The sequence below is a fragment of the Paroedura picta genome, chromosome 6, assembly GCF_049243985.1.
Source record: "Paroedura picta isolate Pp20150507F chromosome 6, Ppicta_v3.0, whole genome shotgun sequence".
Lineage (NCBI taxonomy): Eukaryota > Metazoa > Chordata > Lepidosauria > Squamata > Gekkonidae > Paroedura > Paroedura picta.
Genome location: NC_135374.1, coordinates 24,689,077 through 24,716,425, shown reverse-complemented (window position 1 = coordinate 24,716,425; position 27,349 = coordinate 24,689,077). Strand labels below are relative to the sequence as shown.

Sequence of the window (27,349 nt, the reverse complement as noted above, 5' to 3'; positions counted from 1 at the left end):
GGGCCTTTGAACCTGTTAGGATTATATCGCCATTTTGAGATTATTGATTGGTATTTTACTGTACTGGTTTTAATGTTTTAAGAGGAGTTTAATGGGCACTTTGTATTCCGTTTTAAATCTTAAGCTGCCACGAGATGACATTGTTGAGAGTGGCGGGGTATAAATCAAAGCATGCATGCATGCATGCACGCATAAATAAATTAATTAAAATTCTGTCTTTAATTTACATCAACCAACCATCCAGATGCTGCATTTTGTACCACCTAAAGTTTCTGGAACAGCAATTTCATGTAAAGTGTTCCAGGCAAATGCCTTTTTATACTTCTTGGCAAAGATTAAATAGTAGGCTCGGTCCCCAAAACTTGCACGGCTTCAAAAGATCATTGTGTGCAAGCTATTCAGAGGTTCTCAAATTGAAACCAACCATATGTAACCTAGGTGCTAGCAACTCCAGACAGTTGTGCTTCTAGGCATTAATCCAAAATCCAAGAGTGATAATAAAACTTCACCATGGAAGTTCTGCTTTTTAAATAGTCACCACTGGCAAAAAGTGTCCTCTTCTCTGATGATAGGTCCAATGAATAGTGCTCCAATGAACAGTGCTCAAAAAAGTTGTAAAAGGAAGGGTTTATGAAAAGGCAACCTGGAAAAGGTAAGGCATGAATGTGGCCATCTCTATACTAAGTCAAAATTTAACTTTCAACTTCAATAAGTGAACAAAATAGTTTGCAGTTAATGGGATGATTTGACTGGAGTTTTGATTTTTTTGTTTACTGATCTGTCTTGGTAGGAAAGCCTGATATTGTAGCATCATGTCATATCATGACTGCTTTATCATTGTAACTGGATTTTTTGCTAACAAGAATTAATGCTTGGCCTGGGATCTCTTTCTCCAGTTGCCACAGGATGGATTAGGAACGTCTTATACTTGTCAGACTTCTTCCTTTCATGGGGGGTGGGGGGGCAGTGAACAATCAAGAGGAAGATTCAGAGGTTATTTTGTATATAAGACTTCCCCTGGCCCTCAGAGACTAAGCCTTCCATTTGCTTGGCTTGTTTCCCTGAGATTTGGGGGGGCGGGGGGACACCAGACCATAAGCCTGTTCCCAATATCTCTGGGGACATTCTTGGCAGAAAATTTAATCTGAACAGGGCCAGGGTCATATTTATCCAGCCTTTCTTTTTTCCTCCTCTTAGAATTATGAGGTAATATGAATAGCGTCAGTGTATTGCCAGTTTAAGGGGAGGTTTCTGAAGTTTTGGCAGGCTTCTTTTTTTAAAGCATAATGAATAAAAATCTCTTAGAACTCACAATTCCAGACTGTAGATGGCTCTCAAAATAAAATAAAAAAGAACAGATACTGCATTTCTTACTTGATTAGTATAAAAGTGCAATATGAGTACATTAAATAACCATAGGTTCATGAAATGCTCCGCTTCTCTAATAGCCATCATACTGTTTTACATTTTAATCTTTTTGCAAATTTGTATAGAATCTTCGTCTGTATTGTCATTTTTGCTGATTAGCCTATAATTAAGTGTGCCTAAATTAAGGCTCATTATTACAATAAGTCAACCATGTTTTTTTCACAGGGACTTCATACTGGAAACTTCACTGGCACAAAAGCTAACAGTGTAGTTTGATTGTAACCAATCAACAAGGTATCTTTTTTGCAGAAATACACTGACATTAAGGAGCCATCAGTATTTAACTGCAAGATAAGGTTGAGGCAGGATATGGGGCACAAAATATCTAGCCAGTGACTTCTCGATCATCTTGTGATACACAGTTGCACAAATAAGCTGATGAATTTTAATTGCTAGCATTGCAATCTTGACTACATCTTCTTGAAAGTAAGTCCTGATAGTGGGGGGTAGTTAATAATGAGTAAGTATGCTAAGAAACATGATCCCAGCCTCTGAAATTTGATAGATGACGGTAGTTTTTATGGCAAACTAATAAAAAGAGTATATAAATATACTACTCTATTTGAAAGGTTTCTGAAGAATGTTGTTGGTAGAACCACTTTCCTATAGACTGCTTGACTCAAAGTGAAAAATAGTATACTTCTTGGGCTCTGTACTTCCCTCATACTATATAGAAGCAATATTTCTTTTTCCATGTACAGTTTCCCCTCTGTACTTCTACGTCATAAAATAGCAAATGACTATCTGAGAGTCATGAGAACCCTGATTTCATGAAAATGATAAGGCCACATTAGGACATGGACAAACACTCCCCCCCCCCCCCATGATGTGCTTGTCTGATTTGTTTTTGTGTTCCCTTCCCTCTTCTCACTTGTGGAGCGGAGGTTGAACACTTTATTGGTTTGGGAAGTTTTTGATGTAATCTCACTTGGTTGTGATGTCAGTGAGAGCAATAAATTGGACCTTGCCCATAAACATAATTGGGATTTTAAAGTTTGTGGCCCAGAAGCATGCACCAATTTGTTGTAGTATTCTCATTTGAGTCTCTAAATCTGGAAATTTCAGTCTTCACTCCACAAGCCACAGGGAGAGTGTGTATGTTGTGTCTATAGACCTACCAAGCAGGATCATAATTATTTTAATAATAATTTTAAATTTTAATTGTTTAATTGTTAAATTGTAAGGTATGTTATTGTATTCTTATTATATCTAATGTTTCCCACTCTGAGTCAACCAGAGAAGGATGGGCTATAAAAATAAATGTATTATTTTATTTGACTGGTTCTTATGTTCCAGTTGCTGTTGACAGGGATAATTAAAGACTGAATCAGGGGAAAATGTGTTTAGAAAATACCTTGAACATAGCTTCAGTAACCTAAATGTTTTTTATTTAATGCCAGTGTTTTGTTTTCCTTGAGAGACCACTTTGGTTTTGCTGAGGAAGCAAAATAAGCTTTTCTAGGATCATGAGCTAGTAAAGATTTTCATTAGCTGTTATAAAAAATCTCAATTGCTAGTAGAGTAAAACCTTTTCCAATGTAGAAGTTGATAATTACCACTTACAGCAATTGTCAGTTATCAATACTGTGGCTGTTTCAGCCTTTTACTTTCTATGGGACCAGTCAGCAGTAAACAGTGCTGTAAAAATAATCTGATTGCGATAGAGGTTGATATTTGCTGTGTAGTCAAACATGCCCCACTCTCCATTGATTCTTTAGAATCTCACAGTTCGAAGAACAAACATGAAATTGGAATCTTGGTGTTGTCAAAGCCAGACTGGAAAAACGTCCCAAAGGAATATTTGACTGCTCATATCATGAGAGCAATATGAAAACCACAGTCTCTGAAATGACCTACTATGAAGTGTTTGTTTTATGCTGGTTGAGAAAGATTGAAATAGAGAGTTTCAGTGAGAAGCATTTATTAAGCTTTCTAGTGACGATTATGTAGAAATTAATACTTACTCTGCTTGATTCAGAAGAATAAATATGCAGGGAAGTATCTGATGCAATTTTTGTACTTTGTAACAATTTGTTTATTGAAAAAATCTACCTCAAATAATAGATATATTATAACTGGAAAATTTCTAGGCACATAGATATGTAAATGTGCTTGATGCTTGCAATCAGGAAACCATTCCAGTGGTATAGCTGTTTTAAGTCTGTTGCAACAATAAGAAACATGAGTTGTGACACCTTAAAGTAGGAATTCCCAACCAGGGGTCTGTAGGCCCTTGGGGATCTGCAGGAGCTCTGAAGTGGTGTGGTATGAGGGGGTCCGGGCTGTCTTCTCAGCTCCTGTTCTTTCAGGGCCTACATGAGATAGAGCCACCTTGGTAGTAGTAAAGGTGCGGGGAAGAGAACAAAAGGAGGGCTAAGGCTATGGGTAGTGATGTCACTTCCGGGAATGTGTCAGGGGTGTGCAGCCATCTGACATCATTTCCATGGCTCTTCTGAAAAATTATTTTAGAGTCTCCTCCACAGTCAAAAGGTTGAAAAAGGCTGCCTTAAAGACTAACAGAATTTCAGTGTAAGTTTTCATGGACCAGAGCCCACTTTTTAGATGTGAATTCTCACTGTGCATTCAGTTACTCATGCCACTTAGACTCCTTTTCTTTTTTACTGAGGAAGCAAAATTTCATATACCCTGCAGTAACCCTGTTTCTAACACTGGAAAATTTATTTTCTCCAACATTCGTTTATTTTCCTTGTTTCTTATTTCAACCAAAATGCTTTTTTGTACTGTATATATACCTCAAATCAATCCTTGGAGAAAGCTATACAGCATACCCAAGTGTTTTTTGTTTTGCAGGGGGGTGGATTGGTACACAGAAGGTAAACACAATTGCAATACTTTCAACTCAGAAATTTAATATGAATAGTTCATAGTGTCTTTTTCTTCTAAAACTTTCTGGAGAAAACTTAGAAACAGCTGTTGGAAAATTATTTCAATATTATATCCTGTTTTTCTGGTTGCCTCAGGGCAACTTCCCAGATTGCAGTTTAAAATATCACATTGTAAAATATAAAAATATATAAAACATTCAGATGACATCCCCCCAGCCTCTTTAAAAACTGGCAAATAAGATGTTCTTTATCTCCTGAAAAATTCTCAAAATGATGCTTCCCCTTACCACTTTGGAGAACTTGTTTCCAGTGGGAGCCGGAGTAGAGAAAGCATAGTTGATGTCAAGTGGAAGAACAACTGGTTGGTGGCAGCTTGGTGCATGGACATATGTGGTCCTTGAAAAAGGTGGGGCCAAGGCATGAAAGGCATCCGGTATAAAACTTGAGGGCGGTATATAAATCAAATAAATAAATAAACATTATTGTGCCAGACATTGAAATGGCAGTCTCCAGAATCATGCACTACATCTTCATAAATGCAGCCTAAAGTGGGACCACTGGCATATTCTTTTTGAAGAGTATAGAATATGTGGTGGATGACTCTGTTCCTTCCCTGCCCCCTCATACTACACAACTGTGGTATCTGCTGTCCGTGGATGTCAAGCAAGGTGGTGGGAAGTCCAGCCCAGTTTGTAGTTCTTACTGTAATGTCTCTTCCCCATATTCACAGTTGCTGTAACTTCCTTTGGTAAACAGAGAACAGAATTACCCTCTGACCTTTAAATAGAGTAATGTTTTGCTTCTGGCACATGTTATATGATGCAGCACGCACACATGCCTTTCCTAACACAATGGTCACCTGCAGTTTTAGTTGGTCATACTCTGTTGATAAATAAATAGTGAAAATGCTCTAGATAATTCTGTTTTAAGATTAAGTCTGAGTTTGTGCTGGCTTTCTCATCACTATCTGCTTCTGATAACCTTGAACTTCTCCAGGGATAGTGGATTGTCTGATCCAACTTTCATACTAGTAAGATGCAAAATTAGTTTACTAGTTGTAATGACATTCTATCCCAAGAGTATTTTAATTGCGTCTCTAAGCACTGGAAATATACAGACGTTATAGCTTTGTCCAGTGTCCTACACTAGTTCAATCTCTTGACCTGTGAATAATAGTTTGTTTAGAAATAAATTACCATATTATGTGATCCATGAATTGAGAAATGAGTAGGCGTGGTCTGGGATTTGCCTCCAGTTGCAGTGCATTTTTTTATGTCTCTTACATTGCTTAAAGCTGCTGTGGTCTGAAAGGAATTGCAGTAGATAGTCTTAATAAGTCTCTTCCTCTGCAATGTAAATAGCCCCTGAGTGATTTTACTGACGCATTTAGGGAGGAAGGTGAAGACATTTGGCTGATTCAATATATGCATCAAGAACTAATTACATTCTAAATGTTACTTCTGAGGCAGATATTAGACATATTGGTAGATTGCGATAAGGAAGAAACTGTATTGTTAATATTTTGAGTCTTCGTTGTTATCAAACTTTTTAAAATATGAAGTTAAATTTTGTGGAGGGGGTCTGTTCATATTCTGGCAGTATGTGAAATCTACAGTTTGCAGAAGATTAATGGAATCGCACTCTCTGAGACCATCTTGATCTTGGAGTAGGCTCATGTACCTGTTATTTTTTTTAAAGAACTTGTTCATGATAGCAGGAACATTTTCCTCCTTGTAATGCCTATTATCTGGAAAAGCTGTTCTAGATAGAAAGCTACTAAATATTGGACTTGTTTGGATTGTAACGTGGTACAACCAGGGAGCTGTCATCTTAACTTCAGATAGGTATACATATACTCCATCTAGGGCTGAATCGTTGGGGTCTTTGGGGAAGGCACTGGCAAACCACCCCGTATTGAGTCTGCCATGAAAACGCTGGAGGGCGTCACCCCAAGGGTCAGACATGACCCGGTGCTTGCACAAGGGATACCTTTACCTTTACCTTGATGTTAGAGTTTTACACATGTATCCTAAGTGAATGTCATGTAAATATTTTAATGCCAACTTTAAAAGCATACTTTACAATGTTTTACTTCACTACTAATAAAACCAATTTGGTGAAATGCATGAATTTATGAAGTGTGAATATGAAACTCCAGAGGCAGACCTGACATTTGCTCCCTCTGGGCTGCTGATTATCAGTTGAGATCCATCCTTTCTTTGGCCCCTGTATAAAGAATGATTGTAGTGTCTCTGTAGCATCGAGGCATTCATAATGAAAACCACAGCTCATGGGCGTATCACATGCTTCGTTTCCTGGATCTCCAAGAATACGGCTGCATGTAAAACATTCATTGTGATGTATTTGCAGTCTTGATGCAGTCATTTCAATTTTATTGTTGTCAAAGAAGATTGTGGTATTATGGGCCCTTAAACCCCTTAACCCACCTGAATTTCAAATAGGAAGAAGTATTTTAATTTAAAATGCTGAGCAATGTTCTGGGTTATCCAGAATTGAAATTGAGTCTTTCCAGAACACCTGGCACTTTCAATATACTAGTGCAAATTTAATCATGTATTCAACTGTAGTTCCTTTGCCCTCCAAGTAATTGTTATGATTATTCTTTTTGAGTCACTGATACTGCATGATGTTACTTTAATTCATCTACTGTTCAGTTGACTTGTTACAATGACATTTTGTTAACTCCTAGGCTGTTTCTGGGCACTGATTTAGCCATTATGGGTGGAGCCCATTTTGTTGAGGCCCCTTCCTCCTCTTTGCTCCCTCCCCCTCTGCCAGTTACAACATAAGTTCATAATGCAAGCATGAAGTTTAACCAGGGTTAGTTTCCTCTCCCATATACCACAGTATTCCCTGTTACTAGATACAGGTATGGACAATGAAGAAAGCTGGTAGGAAGAAAGTAGATTAATTTTAAATGTGCTGTTGGAGTTTTATGAATATCATGGAGTTTTGTGGATAAAATGGGCTGTTCAGAGGACAAGTAAGTGGACTGTAGATCAAGTCAAGCACACACTCTCCTTAGAAGTTAAAATGACTAACCTGAAACTATCATACTTTGGCCACATTATGAAAAGGCAAAACCTATTGGAAAAGGCAGTAATATGAGAAAAAGAGGAAGGCCAAACAAAAGGTGGATGGACTCAATCAAGGAAGTCAGAGCCTTCAGTTTGCAAGACCTGAGCAAGGCTGTTAATGGGAGGATATTTTGAAGGTCACTAATGTATAGGATAGCCATAAATTGGAAATAGGATTGTCAGATTCTGCCTGACTAATGGAAGGGGACCGGGTGGGGAGTTAGGAATGCCAGGTTCTGGTTGGGAAATACATAGATTTTGCTGGAGCCTGGGAATGACAAGGACCTCAGTGCCATAAATTCCATCTTCCAAGGAACCTGTTTTCTCCATGACTAATCTCTGTAGACTGGAGATGAGCTATAATTTCAGGGGATCCCCAAACTGCAACTGGAGACCAGCATCAGTTGAAAGCAACCTAATGGCAACACATACAGTGTCCTTGCCTCAAGTTGGATTTCTAAACCAGGGTTTGATTCCCAGGGTTTGAGGGAAGAGGGGGTAGCTTGCTCAACATACAAGACTTCATTTGTATATCATTAGTAAATGCAGTTACTGTTTAACTAGTGTTCTTTGTGAAGAATGGAGGATTGATGAATAAGGCACGAGTGCAAATGAGTCCAGGAGCAATCTGGATTCATGCAGATGTTGCCTTTGTGGTGTCTGGATCTAACCTTGCTCTTAGAATTGCTGGTTGCTTACATAGAGTTGAACGGTTTGTATGCAGTTCTATTTGCATGAAAACCACTTGTCATTAGTGTTGCAGACTTGCATGTTGACAAAGTGTTAAGTGGAGATTTCTTAGCTTTTTGTGGCACCACTAAGTGACAGCATCTCTTGTCACAGGTTGATGCAAATTGACCATGTTCAAATGAATAGCTGCTATAAGCCTTGGGGTGGGGGTAGGGGTCAAGACAATAGGCTCCTTGATAGCTACTTTGTTTAACAAATGCACTCTTCTTCTTTAAAAAAAAAAGCCCCAGGTCTTCTTTATATCTTTGTGCAATATTTGACAGACTCACAATTTTGGAAAGAATGGCCTCCTTTCCGCTGTGTCCCTCCATTTATAGCTGCTACTATGCATACCTCATGACTATTGTTGACTGATCTTTGTGAAGGATAGCTGTAAATTTGTATATTTCTCTGTGGTGAGAGATTTTTTTTCCATTGGAAAAAGAAGTTTATTTGCAGTTTTGTTGAATTTTGTATGTCTCAGATTTGGGTTTTCTAAGTTTTACAGTGTTCTGTTTTATGTAGACTGCTGTTGGCTGAATTGTTTGGGAGTAATATGTTATTGCAAAAGACTAAATATTTGCCAGAATATTTGCTATTGGTATTTGCAATGAGAATCTGAAGGGGAGGAAGTGTTCATATTACCAAATCTCTCCTCCCCCTCCACAAATGTTATGGAGATGCTGAAAAGTAATTTCAGGTGAAGCCGTTTATATAAAACTTTAACCAGCAGGATTTTATTTTGAAGTTTTTAAATATTTGTTTGATTCTGGAATATGCAGGGTTCTGCATATTCTACTTGTGCCAAATTTGAATGTGTACTCTTTATTAATTTCCCCCAAATAAAATTATAAAGTGAAGTACACCTATTCAGACGGCTTGCAGCCGTCTGAAAGCTTTGCCCATAAGGCTGGGAGTTCAATCCCAGCAGCCGGCTCAAGGTTGACTCAGCCTTCCATCCTCCCGAGGTCGGTAAAATGAGTACCCAGCTTGCTGGGGGGTAAACGGTCATGACTGGGGAAGGCACTGGCAAACCACCCCGTATTGAGTCTGCCATGAAAACGCTAGAGGGCGTCACCCCAAGGGTCAGACATGACTCGGTGCTTGCACAGGGGATACCTTTACCTTTACCTTTTTACACCTATTAGGATGGTGATATAACCTATTTGTGTAATTCCTTATAGCAGGATTTTTCAAAGCAGTATTCTAAGTAGGACCAATTTTACTTTCTGTGTCCTGAAGACATGATAGCTGCTCAGCCACCACAAAGTGGTCAGTGCCAATGGTGGGCGCCTCAGGTTTAGATCCCTATTTTACTGTGAAGATTTTGTTTTTCTACCCTGCTTTTCACTATCTGAAGGAGTCTCAAAGCAGCTTCCAATTGTCTTTTCCTCCTCTCACCAAAACAGATACTCTGTGAGCTAGATGTGGCTGAGAACTCTGTGAGAGAACTGTGACTAGCCCAAGGTCACCCAGCTGGCTGCATTTGGAGGAGTGAAGACTCAGACCCGTTCTCCAGATTAGATGCGGACATTCTTAACCTCTACACCATGTTAGCTCATTGGGTGATTAAATTGTAGCCCTTTTAAAGATGAAATTTTATGTTTCATTAAAATGTTACTAGTAAAATATTTAATAACTAGTGACAAAGCCCTTTTGTAAGAACAGGCTTTGAAAGGGTCACAGGGCGCCAGTGAGGCCTTTGCAGGCCTTTGGGAAACACTCCCTCTCCCCCCCACCCCCCTTAGCCGGATGGCTTCCCAGAGGCCTTGAAAGCACACCCAGGGACTGTGCGAGGCCTTTGCAGGCCTTGGGAAGCGCTCCCCCCCCCCCGGCCAGGCCTCTTACCTGGGGCCCTCCAAATGTAGTGGAGGAATCACCGACTGGCTGGCTGTAGCAGCCAGGCATGTCTGTGAGGCAGGGGGTGAAGGCTTGGTGAGGGAGAGTGGGAGCTGTAGGGGCAGGGCCAATCAGGGTGCAGCTGGCTGCACCCTGATCGGCCCTCAACAGGCCGGACAGTCCGTCCCCCAAGGCTGTTTCACAATTATTAAGAGGCACCAAATAGAAAAGATGATGATGATGATGATGATGATGATGATGGTAATAATAATAATAATAATAATAATAATAATAATAATAATAATAATAATTTGTATTTATATCCTATCCTTGCACATCTCTCAGGGCAGGTAACAATATTGATTTAAAAACATACAAGGTTAAAACTGAAAAACTTTTACAATTTCAGTTGTGCTTGTATATGGCAAAAAGAAATAACCAAGTACATCATCTTTGTACTTATAGGTTGTTGGTTCTGCTTTGTGGTGTTTTGTGCACCATTCATTGAGACCAGGTTGAAGGTAGTGCTTCATATACAACTGTACAAAAAACAGTTTCAGTATTTGTTAATGTGGAATTCTGCTCCAGGGAAATGGGCAGCATCCTTCCCCTTGATCTTCTCTGCTTCATGTGACTAAATGTTTACTAAGAGCTATATTTAACTAAAACTAAAGAGAAAACATATAGCTTCATTCATGTTTGATCAACTCAGCAGTCTTTAAACAGATGATTAAGTTGAGCATGAAAGCTATAAGAGATGTAAAATATATTTTTAATCTTAGGTATTACTTCTTGCCCCTAGTAATTTCTATTTGTTTACTTGTGTTTGAAATTTTGGCCTCTTGCCACAGTGTACTTAATGACTGTTTAAACAAATTTTTACTCCACTAAGCTGGAATATGATGTGCTTGGACTTCCTTATGTGTATGTACATTTATATTCATTAATTCTGCCTCTCTTCTCATTTACTTTCAGTCCCTAACCCATGTTGCATAGGTAGCTCCCTTGTTCAAGAAGCCACTGAGACTCTAGATCAGGCTTTCTCAACCAGGGTTTCATGAAACCCAGGGGTTTCTTGACAGCCCCAGAAGGGTTTCCCACATTTTTGGGGGGGGGGGTTATTAATCATAATATCAATCATCACAATTAAACATAGTGGCTCTTCTGTATAATTGAGAAGAGCCACTATGGGTGGAGCAGTGTCCAGGCCCTGTCCAGACACCACTTCCGCTCCACGGGCCAATCTGGGTGCATGTTGCCTCATAGCCACACACTCCTCAACAGCTGCCGAGCCCAGACTGGCCCGCTACTCCCGAGGCAACAATGGAGGCTGCAAGGCGGTGGCGCTGGAGCCTCTGAGGTGGCGGCTGAGGCTACGAGGCAGCAGCAGTGGTGAGGCAGGGCTGCCAGAGGCTGCAAGGCTGCAGCGGAGGCTGCAAGGTGGCGTGGGCTACCAGCTGGTGGCAGAGATGGTGAGGCGCTGCCGGAGCCTTTAGTGGCATGGGAGGCAGTGACGGCTGCAACACCAAGGAGTGCCAACCCTAAGGCCGCCACATGCTTGCCCCGTAGCCTTGGCTGCGGAAGGTGAGAGAGGGCCAGGGAGGCTGCTCTGCGCCTTGCCAGAGCTGCCTCTTCCCACACCTGCTGCCTCCCCCCCACACACCCACTGCCCCATTAAGTGCCCACTGCATTTAAGGCTGTAGCGGACTTTCTTGCTAGTTTTTAAATATATTTACAATTTGTTGAACATTTCGCGGGTATTATTACCGTATGTAGTCATATCAAGCCACCAACTCTTCCCAGAATGGCCAGTGATGAGCCTGGAGGGGGTGGGAAGGGAAGGGGCCCTGGATGGGCATGTATACAGCTCAGAGAATCCCTCAGAGAAACAGGGTGGAGTTGCTAATAATACACATAATTCCCAGAAATTTAAATAAGGACTGTTATACTGCCATGTATAACTTCTCTAATGGGGGGGGGGGTCCATTCTTTCCTCCAACAACAGCATCATGGGAGAAGAGAGGCAAAGCTCCTGTCTCAGCAAATCTTAAGTGGAACTCAACTTCTACATTTCTAGTTCTTTCAGTTAGTTAAAGGTAGTAAGCAGCCTTAATTTATTTCCCAGAAATAATTGTCATTTTTGCTACAGATTTAGAAAACAGATTGAGAAGCAGTTTCCAACCTATAAAAGTAATTATCAGAAAACTCTTTCCATTATTGTAAGGGTCCCCACAATAATTTTGACTGTGGCGACTTCTATAATTTTGAGACCAAGATGTGGACACTACTATGTAAGGACTGGCCTGAGGGACTGGAACCATTCAAAGCATTAGGATAGGCTTTCTCAACTAGGGTTTCATGACAGCCCTGGAAGGTTTTCCTGAATGTTTGGGAGTTAATTTTTATGTATTTTAAAAAAATCATTAAACATTTGTTGGGTGATATGACCATGTTGACCCCCCCCTCCAAATGTCCAATGATGGGCCTGGAGGGGGGCGGGAAAGATGAGGGGCTCTGGGTAGGCATGTACACAGCTATGCTTCCCAGCCATATTCTGCATGACGAAACTTGAACAATTCCACAGGGCCTGCAGAAGGGAGCTCCTCCACCAGGCATTTGGTTGAGGTCAACCTGAACCACCACTTCCCAAGGGCCCTCCTATGGCACCCACCATAATTCTGCCCAACCCACTGGGCTATCAGTATGAGTTAATGTTTTCCATATTTTTGTACTGTTCCATGTTGCTTGTTATTACCACTTCATTATTGTTAACTTAAATTATCTGTTTCTGTTTTACGTGAACCACCCTGAGCCTTTGGGGAGGGCAGTATATAAAATAAATAAATGAATGAATGACCGCACCACTTCTGGGGTTTCTAGAAGCCTGATGAAACTTTTAGGGGTTTCTCAACAGTAAAAAAGTTGAGAAAGGGTGCATTAGGAGGTAGTGTGCCAAGGTCCCTTCTCTGATATAAAAAACTATTTCAGAATGGACACGCTGCAGGTACAAGGGAGATGAGTCCTAGGTTCTTAAGAAGCACCTTGAGCTCTAATGAAACAAAGAAAGCCAGAACTTTGGGGTTTCTTTGTGGAAGAACCAATTGGACAGCATAAAAACCACTGGCTGTCCCCATGGTCCCCATGGGTATTACATTACCACAGTATGCATACTTCAAAACTATGCTACTTACTAATATTAAATTTGCAGTTCTAGTTTTACAAGCAGATGCTGCTGTTGGAAATAAGAATGACCTTCACAAATCTCTTTGCAGTATCCCAAACCAAAGAGGATATTACTATAGAAAGCGACTTACAGAACAAATCAGGCTACATGAGTTAGTGGGAGTTGAGTGTCAGAAAACCAGGGTCTTTTATGTACTTTACTTAGAGAAACTAATTTATAGTTCTAAACATATCAGTCATCTAACATATATGGAGACTGTATTGTTGATAGATTCCAGAGAAGTCTGTCAGTATAAATACATGCAACATGATGTACCTGTGTCTTATTTATGCAGCTGATCTCTTTGGAAGAGTGAGTATTATCTGGAATGTGACTGAGGTATCAGGAAGGTATGTCATGGTTATAGTATGAGGACTGTTTCCGCACAAGGAATGTGCATGAGTGGATTTGCCAGAGAGCAACCAGAGGCAAGCCCATATGGAGGGGAAAGGCATGATCCTGTCCTCACACCTGCCCTCCCCTCTCCATTTCCTGCTCCAAGTCATTTTTTTATAAATAGTGCAGTTCACATTGCAACACAACTGTAAAGCTACATTGTCAAAGGTAAAATAAAATCTTCTTGAAAGTGTCCATGGTCTTTTTGGGATCAGGCAGGCAAAACACAACCCCATTTCTGTTTTCTGGAGGTGGGGAATGAGCTGGGAAAGAGTGATCAAGAAGTTTCTCCCGATCATACACGGGTCTGAGTGCTTTGATTTTAAGCCAAACATTTACAAAACAATTTATTTTGGGGCTTCAGTTACTACGTCCAGCCTTCTCACAACTCAGATAGGCAAAACCAGTCCTGTTTGTGTTTTCTGGAGGTGGGAAATGAGCTGGGAAAGGAGGTGGGGGTGGGTAATCAAACATCCTTCTCCCGATCATACAGGGGTCTGAGCGCTTTGTTTTTAAGCCAGTCATTTATCAAAAATGGGCTCCAGTTACCATGTTCAGCATCTCAGAAATCCACCTAGACATAAATTCCCAAAGAACACAAAGTAACCAGTAATGAACAACCTGATGAGCACCTCATTAACTGTGGTTAATTTGAACAGACTCTTGAGGTTGCCCTAATGCTTTTGAGTCTCATATGCCCACTCAGGTTGCAAAATGTAAACCAGTGGAGTTCTTATTTTGGTTCCAAAATATGTCCAGAACCATGACACAACATTCTTAACATGTTTAAGTAGATGTTTTTCAATGCAGAGAAACAGCTGCTTGTCATAGAGTTAAATAATTTATTTATATCCTATTATGTTGGAGATATTTATTATATAACTAAAAATAAAATAAAGGGACTTTAAAATGAGATTTGTTCACTACCATATGTATCCATCTCAAAGTTTATTTTTTTTAATCTTTGCAGCTTGTGAGGGTTTCTAATGGCATGCTGTGCTTGTGTTGATTGCAAAAGTATTCACAACTGTATTTTATTCAACATGCTGCTGCAAATCTCAAGATGCGGGAGAATGCAAATAACAGTGCTAATGTCATCTTAACTATTGGCTCAAAATATGTAGTTTCCTCTGCATTGTAGTTAATAATATGTTTAGGTGACAAGATCTATATGTTTTTTGGGGGGAAATAACTTGTGAGATTTGCCTGGCTTTTTCCACCTGCCTGGTGGAATGAGCTCCCAGGAGAGCTGAGGACCCTGACGGAACTTTTACAGTTCTGCAGAGCCTGCAAATGGAGCTCTTCCAGCAAGTATTTCATTGAGGTAGGGTATGGAAAAACAGCCCCCTCCTCCAGCCTTATAGATCTGGCCTCAACCCAACTCCTGGTGGAAGAGCTCCGTCTTGCAGGTCCTGTGGAACTGTGGTAGCTCAGGCAAGGCCTTCAGCTCTTCTGGGAACTCATTCTACCAGGTAAGGACTAGGACCAAAAAGGCCCTGGTCCTGGTTGAAGCTAGGCATATCTCACATGTGCCAGGGATCACCAGCCTGTTAGAATCTGCGTATCAAAGAGCTCTGAAAGGGGCATAGGGAGTTAAATGGTCCCTCAGAAACGCTGGACCCAGATCGTGAATGACCTTAAAGGTCAGATTTTTATACAGATCTATAAAATCTCCATCCCCCCACACCAATGTCATATTACCAAGAAAGGCTCCCTTAATCAGTTCATTATCAGAGAAACTCAAATGTAAAACAGATCTAGTTAGGGAAAACTGTATTTAATGCTTATGTCTGTTAACTGCAATCGTATATATTTTATGTGCACATCTCCACCCATATTCATGCCCAGAAAATATGTGCATAGTGCTGGATTTGGAGAACCTTTGGGTAATGTGTGGTTACTTTATAACTTGTCTGTAGAATATCCTTCATTGCAGGATGGTAATAAGTGTCTTAACCCATCTGTGCAATAATATCAGCATAAGGTAAAGGTATCCCCTGTGCAAGCACCAAGTCATGTCTGACCCTTGGGGTGACGCCCTCTAGCGTTTTCATGGCAGACTCAATACGGGGTGGTTTGCCAGTGCCTTCCCCAGTCGTTACCGTTTACCCCCCAGCAAGCTGGGTACTCATTTTACCGACCTCGGAAGGATGGAAGGCTGAGTCAACCTTGAGCCGGCTGCTGGGATTGAACTCCCAGCCTTATGAGCAAAGCTTTCAGATGGCTGCCTTACCACTCTGCGCCACAAGAGGCTCTTAATATCAGCATATATTAAATAAATATGTCGGTTTCCAACTGTGCTGCTTTATTATGCAATATCAACACTTTTGTATTGCTCTTGAAAGATGTTTTGAGTCAGAAGTATGAGAGCAAGATGATAACTTGAGGATAATAGTGCCTACTGGTGTCCTGGCAGTTTGGGGAAAATGAGAAAGATTGCCCATCTAGTCCTCCTGCTGCTATCTGCAGCAATTGGTCAATGAGAAGAGGCTGAGTTAACAGCCAGCTCCTTCTGGCTCAGTTGGTGGTGCCCTCAAGCAGTACTAGAGGGTATGAGGAGGGTACCTTTGACTTGTCTCTCCAACAGAGGCTCTTGGAGCTGGCATAATCCTATGTGGCATCTATTGCAAGTGGTGGTTGTGCAGGACTGAGTAGGGAACTTGGACTTGGCTGGCTTCCAACATATGTTTTGTTTCATCTTCTATTGAAATGGTGTAAGTGGTAGAAAGATATGGCAGTGGGAGAGAACATTTATGCCAGAAAACATGCAGGAAGGCATAATGGTGCTTGCTGCATGTCTAATCTCCATCATATCCTGTACTATGTAAGTGCAGAAGCTCTCTTATGTGGCTGTATTTGGATGCGGTATTGTATAATGTGAAGACTGTAAAAAATAATATCTCTACAATATTTGACATCTTGGGTGAATAATAGGTTGACCTGATAGCATGGCTCTGATATGGTCATTCTGAAAAGGCTCAAACCAGCTAGATATACAGCCCTTCACCAACATGAATGGGAGGATTGGTCAGTGGAGTAGCATTTCTCCATCATTAGGTACCCGGTGCAAACACAGTCCAGCTTTGATTGTGTGTACCTTATGCTGGGTGCCAGGGACATATTAGGGAACTTGGTCGTGTGTTGTCTGTTTACGAGTAGGATCTCTGGCTGAGCAATGGATTTGGTGCTGAGAAGGAAGATTGTCCTTAGATATTTCAGCATACATGCTGAGGCAGCCTAGTTGGGTCAGGGTCAGGATTCCATGGTCATCAAGACAACCGTGGATCAGTTTCAGATTGTAATGTCCAATACATGTCCAATACATGAAAAAAGACATACTGGGTATCTTCTTTTCTGCACCAAGCACTTTGCACTTGTTGTATCAGGTGATTATATTCTGAAGGCACAGTTGAACTTGCTGACTCTTCCCTGCAAGATTTGGATGGTCTGCCCTTGGAGGTTAATGGACCTTGCTGGATTTCCAGGTGGCTCTGTGGGTTTTTGAGAGACTCCCCAGTGACTCTGTGGAGGCCCTTGTAGGAACATGGACGGGAACCATAAGCAGTTGCTCTTTAGTATTCTCTTTCACACTCTGAGGCCTTCAGCCCCTTTTTAAAATAGGGAGCTGAGCAATACGAAGCAAGCTGGAAAACAACTAGGGCAACATTAGTGGAAGACTTGGAATGAACGGACAGAGCAAAGTTCATTTGCAGGCCTATGAGGTGGCAATGATGCCAGTGCAGAAGACTACTTTCTTCTCTGCCATCATTATATCAGCAAAATCTCATCCAGCTTAACAGTTCAAAATGATTTGTGATGTGAGAATGCTAAGTCCGACCCTTCAGGCAATGACAATCTAGCCCCCAGCTATGATTTTTTTCAAGACTCTTTGCTGACAAAATCACTCTAATCTTTTTTGACTTGGAGGACAAGCTGATGGCAGATCTAGTACCTTAGGTGTCAGAAGTGCCTTTGGATAGTTTCAGATTGCTCTGCCTTATGGATGCTGACAGAGTCCTTGGAAATGTGAGGGTCACCACTTAAGAACATAAAAGAAAGCATGCTGGATCAGAGCAATGGCCCATATAATCCAATATTCAGTGTTATATAGTGGCCAAAATGCAGGTGTCATCAAGAGGACCACCAGTGGGACCAGAACTCCAGACACCCTCCCAACTGCCCCCCCCAAGCACTAAGAATACAGAGTATTGCTGCCTCAGACATAGTTCCATCTATACTTTGTGGCTAATAACCATTGATAGGCCTCTGTACAATATGTATATCCAATTCTCTCACAGGGATTCTGCTAACTCACCCATGCCACTGAATGAGATTGCCACCAACATTGTTAGCTGTTGTCTGTTGTTGAGAATTCTTTTATCTTCATGTCTTGAGAGAGTTATTTTGACTTACTTTATTTATTGTTTATACAACTACCAACCAAGACACCTATTTTTAAATGCAGTTGCCTCATTGTTCCAGTGTTGTAAAATAATGCACATTTTAGACATAATTGTCAGTATACATTTCTGCAATTTTGACACATTCCTTATCTATTTACTTTTACAGATAAATTTGCGCCTCATCTTGGTAAGTGGGAAAACAAAAGAATTTTTATTCTCACCAAATGATTCGGCAGCAGACATCGCAAAACATGTATATGATAACTGGCCAATGGGTAAGTAATATGTTTTAAAATTTATTTTAAATGTTCAGTTAGTACTTTCAAACTATCAGTGGGAGGGTAGAGAAGAGAGAGTATTTCCCAAGGCAGAAAGTTAGAAATGGTAAATATGAAGGGTAGTGTGTTGCTCTTCTGGGTGGTTTGCCTCATATTTTCTGTATTCTACCAGTTTTTCTAGTAACAAATATCATTGGCCTGCTAATGTAGGCCGAATTGGGGTTGGAGGGAAGTATGGGAAAGTTCTAGAGTAAATGTTGGAGCTTATTGTGGAAGTATGTGTTTAGTGACCAACTAATGTTTGCACAAATGAGCTGCGTGAAAAATGAATGCGAGGCAGTTCGAAGGGATAGAGGGAGTTGGAAAAACCACATAATGCTTTCTCCCTGGAAGTAGCACTGCTTTGTGACAACTGGGACTTTCCAACTCAATTTGGCTGCCAGAGAGTGGTGAAAGTGCACATATGCCTCAAAACAGAATCTGAACATAAATCTGGCATTGTTGCACAGGTTGACATCCATAGGCTGTTATACAGTTACACATGCTTTTGTCTAGTCATGGCAAAGGTTTGCTTCCCCTACTTCCTTTTGTGCAATCCCTGTGTTTTTTAAAAAGTGTCAAGTATAAGAAGACTCTTATCTCAGCAGTGGGAACTGCCTCTTCAGTGCCTGAAGGTAAACACACATGGAGCAAAGGTACAGACAGAATTCAAGCCTTTGCCTGTAATGTGTATGCCTAAATCCCTGACATCATTGGGAGATTGCACAGAGTAATGATTTCTTTTGAAAACCCTGTTGTTGCTGTTTCTACTGATGTAGCACAACCTCCAGATCTTTAAGTTAAAAGTAACATTCAAATTGAATTCTATCACCATAAGAAATAGGGTGGTTAAAACCCCTCTCTGTGCTACGTGGCAACCACTAGCCAATCACAACCCCCGCCAGGCCATAGCCGTACCCACTTTTCTGAAACTGGTGCCCTGTTGGGTAATGGTGCTTGGAAGAACCATAGGTGGCGCGTCTACAAACCACATGTGTGGCTCCCAAGCCACTGAGTATCACGGTTCTACTACAATTTGACAGTGAAACCTGGATTAATGATAATTTAACAGCTGTGCCACTTTAACCAATAACTGTAATTCAGGTCAGTAGGGAAAATTCACATTCAAGGAAGGGATGCTTTAATGAGATAGCACAACCCAAGTTACATCCTGCTCTGGTCTGCATTATAGCTCTAGATTACAGAAAATTGGAATACAAGAATGTAATCTTCTGTGTCTTGCATGGACACTTTCCCATCCCATTAGAATGCTGATTCTGCTCCTTGTACCATCTTCTGCATTTGTACGCTGTGACATGTAAAGTCCTCAGTGGCTGTAATTAAAAGGCTTGCCTTCTATGCTTTCTCTACTTACATGCATGCACATGGCTTGTAGTGCTGTTCAGAAATGGATTTCCAGCAAGCTCAAGACTGTATAAATGCTTTACAGTGTGAAATTTTGCTGGTTTTGTTCTCTATCCCCCCCTGCCCTTATTGCCATGTATGAACGTTTCAGTTTATACTTGTTCCGATGTAGTTGGAAGTCATGGTTGATTTATTTTAACAGAAGGGCGATGAGCTAATGCTTTCATACTGTACAGCATCAGAACATAGTTCACTTAGGTAGCAGGTTGTATTTCTGCAGAACTGCAATAAGCATGACCTCCTTGTAGGTCATAAGAAAAATTGCTGTTTATTGCAACATATAAATTCCCATTGACTCCCAAGCTAATATATTTCACTGAGATAGTATTTCCCTGCCATTATTTGTCCTTTCTTTGAAGAGGCATTCTGGTATATTTGTTAGTGTGTCAGCCAAGAATTTGGATTCCCCCACGTTGTCCTAAAAGCTTGCTGGGTGACCTTAAGCTAGCTAGTCTCTCAAACCTGCCTCACAGAATTGTTGTGAGGATAGAATGGAGTAGATGAGAAATGATGTAAACTGCTTTGGCTCCCCACTGGAGAGAAATATCTAAATAAAATTTCTTTCAGCACCCGATTATGATGAATCCACTCCTCAGTTCCCTTGCATGCATAATATCAGTTCAACTTAAGGGATCCGAGGCCCTTACACCTCAAGATAGCCAGATTAGCATTAGCAAAACTCATTTTGGGGGGAGGGGGGAGTCTAAGCAGAGAGCAATGATTAGGCAGGATTTTGCAGCAACACTGAGGACCAAATGAAACATTGCAATTCGGTATATGGGATGGAACCCCAAATAAATTCCTTGGCTAAACATATTAGAAATATATTTAAAAAATGATTTGTACTGAATATAGTCTAAAACTACATTAGTATATAGTCATGATGCAGAAGAATTTTTTTTTCACTGAGGGAGGATGAACCAGCTATTTTTGCTTGACTTCAGGATACTCCTTATCACAACCTTTGTTTTATATACAGTGCTTCCCCCAAATTCTGGTAACTGGGCCCAAGGCTCAAAACAGGTCCCCCCCCCTGGGAGATTGGATGCTCTCAGAACCCCCCTGTTTCTGCCTTGATTAATGTAGATGTTTGTAGTTTGGTGCCTGTCCTTGTAGCAATCAAAATAGCCTGCCTTTGAAGTTTGGTTTATTGCTGTAGCTCCTTTATTTTTAAATTTATATATCCCCCCACTCTCTAGTGGCAGTTTACAAAGACAATAAAAACACAATACCCCCCCCCCTAAAATACTACTGAACACAGTAATTAGCTGGCGATCAATAAAGATTCTAGTCTCCGCCCCCTCCTCAATTCAGCGGCTGGGTCAAAGAAGTTCTTCCAGTGGGAGCAAGGGTTCTGATCTAGCACATATCAAGGAATCCTCCAATGGTAACTCCAAGACCCTGCCCTGGCCCCAACCATACGCCTGGTGGAAGAGCTATGTCTTGCAGGCCCTGTGGAAAGCTGACAATTCTGGCATGGCCCTTAGCTCTTCTAGGAGCTCATTCCACCAGGTTGGGGCCAGGACTGAAAAGGCCGTGGCCCTGGTCGAGGCCAGGAAGATATCCCAGGGGCCCGGATTACCAGTAGATTCATACCCACAGAGCGAAGAGCCCTGCAGGGAGCATAAACAGATAAGCGGTCCTGCAGATAAGTAGGACCCAGGCTGCATATGGCCTTAAAGGTTAGAACCAATACCTTGAACTTGATCCGGAAACAGACTGATAATCTGTGCAGATGTTGCAGCACCGGCTGAATGTGGGCCCTCCAGGATGTTCTAGTAAGGACCCTTGTAGCCGCATTTTGTACCGACTGTAATTTCCGGATCAAAGCCAAGGGAGGGCCCACATAGAGCAAGTTACAGACGTCTAACCTGGAAGTGACTGTTATATGGTGTGGCTTCATTTGCAATACCACGTTCTGGTCACTATACCTCAAAAAGTACATTGCAGAGCTGGGAAAAGTATATAGGAGGGGCAACAACGAAGATGAAAGGGTTTGAGTACCTTTCCAATGAAGAGATGCCGAAGTAACTAAGGAGAGGATATGGTTTATAAAATTATGAATGGGGTAGAGAGTGTTGGCAAAGAGAACTTTTTTGCTTTCTCCCAAAATACTAGAACTCAAGGGCATCCAATGAAGCTGACAAGTACCGTAGTAGGTTAAAGTTGGACAAAAGGGAATACTACTTCATACAGAAAGTGATTAAAATGTAGAATTTTTCTGCCAGAGGATGTAGTGATGGCCACAGGAATAAACAGCTTTAAAAGGGGATTAGACTCGTGTAAAGGGGGATTAGATTCATGGAAAATGTCTACTACTAGCTAAGGTGACCGAGGGGAACCTGCACATTCAGAGGTGCTAAACCTCCAAAACTCAGAGCCAGAAGGTAATATCAGGGGAAGGCTTTGGCCTCTATGCCCTGTTTTTAGCCCTCCAGAGGAACTGTTTGGCCACCATGTAAGATAGGATGCTGGACTAGATGGACCATTAGTCTGATCCGGCAGGGCTCTTATGTTCTTATGTCCTTTGCAATGCTTAACCTGCTAAACAGCATGGATTTTTCTTCAGGTTCTTTAAAAATATGAGCAGAGCGAAGGTCCGAGTAGTCTTCCAATCAAGGCACTAAGACTTTAAATAAAAAGTGCAAGAGTTTAGTAGCATGAATTATGGTACAAAAATGGCTACTGAGTCCCTTGCTCAGTCAGGTTGCCTAGCGAATGTGTTAGTTGCAATTTAATGATGACTTTGGGGTCATCCCTGTAAGGTATGTATTCTGAAGCTCTTTTTGTAGCTATGGCTCAATTGCAGCCCTTCTCACTCATCCTGAAGATTGGGCATAACAAGCATAAAGATAAAACAAATCTGAATTATTACTGCTCTTCATCTATATAAAGGTGTAGTTTGGACCCAACCTCAGATTTTGGGATACTTTTTTTCTAAGGGAAGGGAGAGGGGGAGCAGAACCTAAGAATGTATTCAGCATTTCAAAATTTTTCTTTTAGGATTGTTAGAATTCAATAAGGATAGTCGTTTCCATATTATGTTTTTACAGTTTTTGACATATTTGTCTAGTTTTCTAAATGTTGACACTGAGTAGATTGTGAATATTGTGCATTTCTGCGTAGGTTCATTTCTGTTTTCTGATTAGACTCTTGAATATTCAAGCTGTTCATTGTTTAATAAAAACATAATGATATTAATGAGCTCAGTGCTACATTATCACATGTAATTGTGACATCAAAGAGAATTATATGGATTAAAAAATGGGTACAGGATTGCAATCCTTAGTATGCATTTGGGACTATAATGTTCCCCCTACCCCCAAAAAAGGGTATCCCACTGCTACAAAAAAATGTCACATTTTCTGCAGTATAGAATTAAGTGACCTTTTGCACGTCTATGATTCTATGTCTACTCAGAAGTCCTATTTTACTTAGTATGCCTTATTCTCAGAAATATGTTCTTGGGATTGCACCCTTTCTGTTTTAAGTCCTCCCTAACATTTTTAAAGAAGTGAAATATTGCTTACCCAGGGTACTAGAGGGTCTCTATGATCCCCAGCAAAGTGAAAAATCACATTGTATCTATGGTAATTGGTTTATGTTGATCCATCACTTAAGATAAGTATTCAGTATTGGTCTGTATTCAGTATTTGTTCTCATCTCTGAGATGTTTTGACGAAGGACTGAACCATGCAAAAGGTATTTGACCATGTTTATGGATTAAAAATTTCCCCCAAGTTGGAAAGATTGAAGTACAAACTTTTGAAATATTTTTCCTGCTTCTGTTTACCATTAACTAAGATTTTAAATTATTATATTTATTACAATGAATAGCATTAATTCTGTGACAAGTTAATTTGGCATCTAGTTAAATATGTAGTACTAATCTTTTTTAAGAGCTGGCAATCAGAGATTGCATGGGGGTGGGGGGGGCTTACTAGACCCCTGCCATAATAAGAGGTGATTCGGTTTTGTAGATTTTAGCCACTGGAATACATTGTGAGTTTCTTGACTTAAATGGAAACCAGAGATGGCACCTGTGAGTTGAATCCAAAGGAATCTTGCTGCTTCTGTTCATGCAGTGGAGGGTACTTTTCTAGAATGCCTCCAAGCCTCAGGCCTGACTTTTCCATTGGGATAGGCAGAGCAGAGGGAAAGTGATAGGACAATGGAGCCCTGTAACCGGGACTCAGTTTTCTCTTGTGAAGGCCTCATGCAGAGGTGTTAATTTTCATAATACACTATATGCTTTCTGTTAGTAGATGCAGCTAGATAAAGGTAAAGGTATCCCCTGTGCAAGAACCAAGTCATGTCTGACCCTTGGGGTGACGTCCTCCAGCGTTTTAATGGCAGACTCAATACAGGGTGGTTTGCCATTCCCTTCCCCAGTCATTACCATTTACTGGGTACTCATTTTACCGACCTTGGAAGGATGGAAGGCTGAGTCAACCTTGAGCCGGCTGCTGGGATCGAACTCCCAGCCTCATGGGCAGAGCTTCAGACAGCATTTCTGCTGCTTACCACTCTGCGCCACAAGAGGCTCCTGTTTGCAGCTAGATATCAGTTGAAATTCTTCTGTTATCCCAGCTATTCTCACCACTCTTTTATGGCTAAAAGGGCTTCTTTGCCCTCCCTATTGGACAGAAGCTTAGCCAGCATTTGTGTAATAGATGTTCTATGTATGCAGTCATTTATATTGTGTGAGCTACCATGTGGGCATAATGAGGGAAAAAATTAAGAATGTTAATACTCTTGACACTCTTCTTGTGTTTTTTCAGACTGGGAAGAAGAGCAGGTGAGCAGTCCAAATATTCTACGGCTTATTTATCAAGGACGGTTTCTTCATGGCAACGTAACATTAGGAGGTACGGAGAGCTGAGTACTGTGGGTAATCTTGGACTGGACTTTAAGATGGAATAATGCTTTCAGAAGCATTGTGTAATGTTTATGAATGCATTGGACAGCATCTAGACAGAGCATCAGTTTAATGGCTTCTTGTTGAAATTAGTGAATCTTAAAAGTGCAGTACAGTGTTTTTAATCAAATCTGTTGTAATGTGGCCCCTTGTGTATGCTTCTAACTGAGCCTTAGTCTGCAGCCGGTATTAGTAAATGAATATTAACATCCAAATTAATAGAATATTCACATGGATTGTTTTGCTGTAGGTGACACATACTTTTTCTTCAGCTATTGTAAAACAGAAAGTATACTCTTGTAAACTGAACTGCTTTCCATGATTCGAAATTAATTGCAGCAATATTTTGGATTTGGATTTTTGTATGTCACAGTTACATTAAAAACAATTTTAAAAATCTTCCTTTATTATCAATGTTCAAAATAGAGGCTACGAGGATTGCTTAACAGCAGCCAAAATCTCAGCACTGTTATTGTGGTGAGATACTGAGAATTTGAATGATGGCAAAATTTCTTGAATATACCAACAGTAAATGGCCTCCCTTCAAATACAAAAGCAGTTCAATTGTGCCCCCTTGTGGCATATCTTCCTCAGTGTGCTTTGAATATCCAAAGATATGGTGATGCTGATTTTTTGCCACTTCATGCTGGGGTTTTTTGTTTGTTTGTTTGTTTCTTTTTTAATCACTACAGTGTGCATTACATTGACATCAATTTGTTGTGTGAAATGTTAAGTTTTCTATTCATTCTTTACACATCATGCATCATTTTAGAAACCTCAATCGTTTTGCCTCCCCCCCCCAACTACTTAGGCGCAAATCCCTGAGGCTTTTTGTAGAACCATTACTCCAGTCCCACAGATCCCTTGCAGTTTTTTCTGCATCTATGACGCAGCAATCAGAACCACACATAGTATTAATACTATTAGTCTCTATAAGAGCATTATGATACTGGCTGTTTTATTTTCACTCGCTTTCCTAAAAACCCCTAGCACAGAAATTTTGTTCTCCCTGCTGCATTTTTGTTACCTATCCTCCATTACCTCTTTTTCTGGTCAGCCACTGTCAGTTCAAGCCCTGTCAATTTATATGTCAGTTGTGCATTATGTTACACTGGAACATCATTGTACATTTAACTGCATGTGCCATGTTGTTGGCTACTCACCCAGTTTGAAGACAATTTCATGAAGCTCCCAACTATCTGCATAGTTTATACAACTTTAGATGTTTTTTTCCTCATTCTCACTTCCAGGTCAAATTAAAAGCATCGGTCGTGGGTGACTTTCCTCTGTTGCCACTTATTCCCGCTCTCTGTTTGTTTATAATGTTTGCCAGCTCATTCTTATCCACATTAATATACCAAAAGAACTCAGAAGCCATTCTGATTCTTCCTCAGTATTGCATGTTCCTGTGTGCATGTAATAATTCTATCTTAAATAGTTTCCCAGGATAGATGATAAATTAGTTTGTCTAAAATATCATGGAACCATCTGATTCCTTTTTAACAATCTAACTTGTGCTTGCAGCTTTCCGGTCCTTGGGTAGGGAGCCTGATTTTAGTCAAACATTTTGTATTACCATAGGAGATTCACAATTGAGCTCCTTTATAACCCTTGGGTATGTGCCATCTGTTAGTCTTTAATGTGCCATTTAGTCCTAGAGTAAGGTGACCAGATTTTAACATTGGTAAAGCGGGACACCATTGACCGGGGGGGGGGGGGGTCTTGATTAAAAATTTGGTCTATATGGAGCAACAAAAAGTTTCATAGAACACATAGAACGCAAAAATAGTATTGTAATATATATTTTTAAATTTCAACATAAGTATAATAAGGTGCCCCCAGATGTCCCTCCAAAAGTGGGACAATCTGGTCACCTTATCTTAGAGATTCATCTTCTTACTTCTGTTTGGCTCTATTCCGCAGACATTTATAGATAGTTACAGCGTGAACAATCCCCCATGTCTTACGCAGCAAAAACAGATCAAGTTTATTCAGTCTCCCTGATCATCCTTTAGCGACTTTTTCACTCTTTTGCATCCAGCATCCCAACTACCTCTTGGGCTGGCTTCCTGATTCTGAAATATGTAAAGAAACTTATTGATTGCAAAAACAAAACAAAACAAAAAAACCAACCCTGCAATGTGGTTGTCTATCCTTGTTTGGCTTGCCTTAACCTCAACATTTGTTCTGCCAGACCCTGTGCTGCAGCTTGTTCTCCTCATCTGGACACATTTTCCAGTTCTTCTTTCCAGCTTTTTATTTCTTTAGTGGCTTCCTTGATTTTGTTTAACCATGCTGGCGTCTTGATATTTTTATGTAACGTTTCCTCACCTGTGGTATACATTCTATCCTGAGCGTCAGTTATGGATTTTATGAACTTCCAAGAATCCCGAGTACAGTTAACTCTTTACTCTCTTCCTTTTGACTGCTCCCTTCACATTTTAAATCTTCTTAAGTCAAATGTGGCCATGTTGAGTGTTTTGGGACAGCTTTCTGTTCACACAAATGCTGAATATAGTACCAGTCTGTATTGACACATTCCCCTCTGGTATCCCCATACCTATGTGAGCCTGTGGCCAGTATTATACTATTAACATATAAGGACTTGTCACTGATGAAAGAACTGAAAATGGAGATTACCTGGATTCCGTTTTGACAGAAGTCCTAAAGAATAAAGAAACAAGGAAAACCACAAAAATAGGACATTTTTCTTTATCATATTGCCAG

The 27,349-nt window shown here is 40.6% G+C and overlaps 1 protein-coding gene across 1 annotated transcript in view; it reads left to right on the top strand.

Annotated features, from left to right (window-relative positions):
- Positions 1-27,349, top strand: part of UBL3 (ubiquitin like 3) — a 44,264-nt gene that overhangs the window by 14,101 nt on the left and 2,814 nt on the right. Inside the window, exons 2-3 of the mRNA XM_077341805.1 lie at positions 18,129-18,237; positions 24,486-24,572. Coding sequence (XP_077197920.1) covers positions 18,129-18,237; positions 24,486-24,572 — 196 coding nt within the window. The remainder of the gene's footprint in view (positions 1-18,128; positions 18,238-24,485; positions 24,573-27,349) is intronic.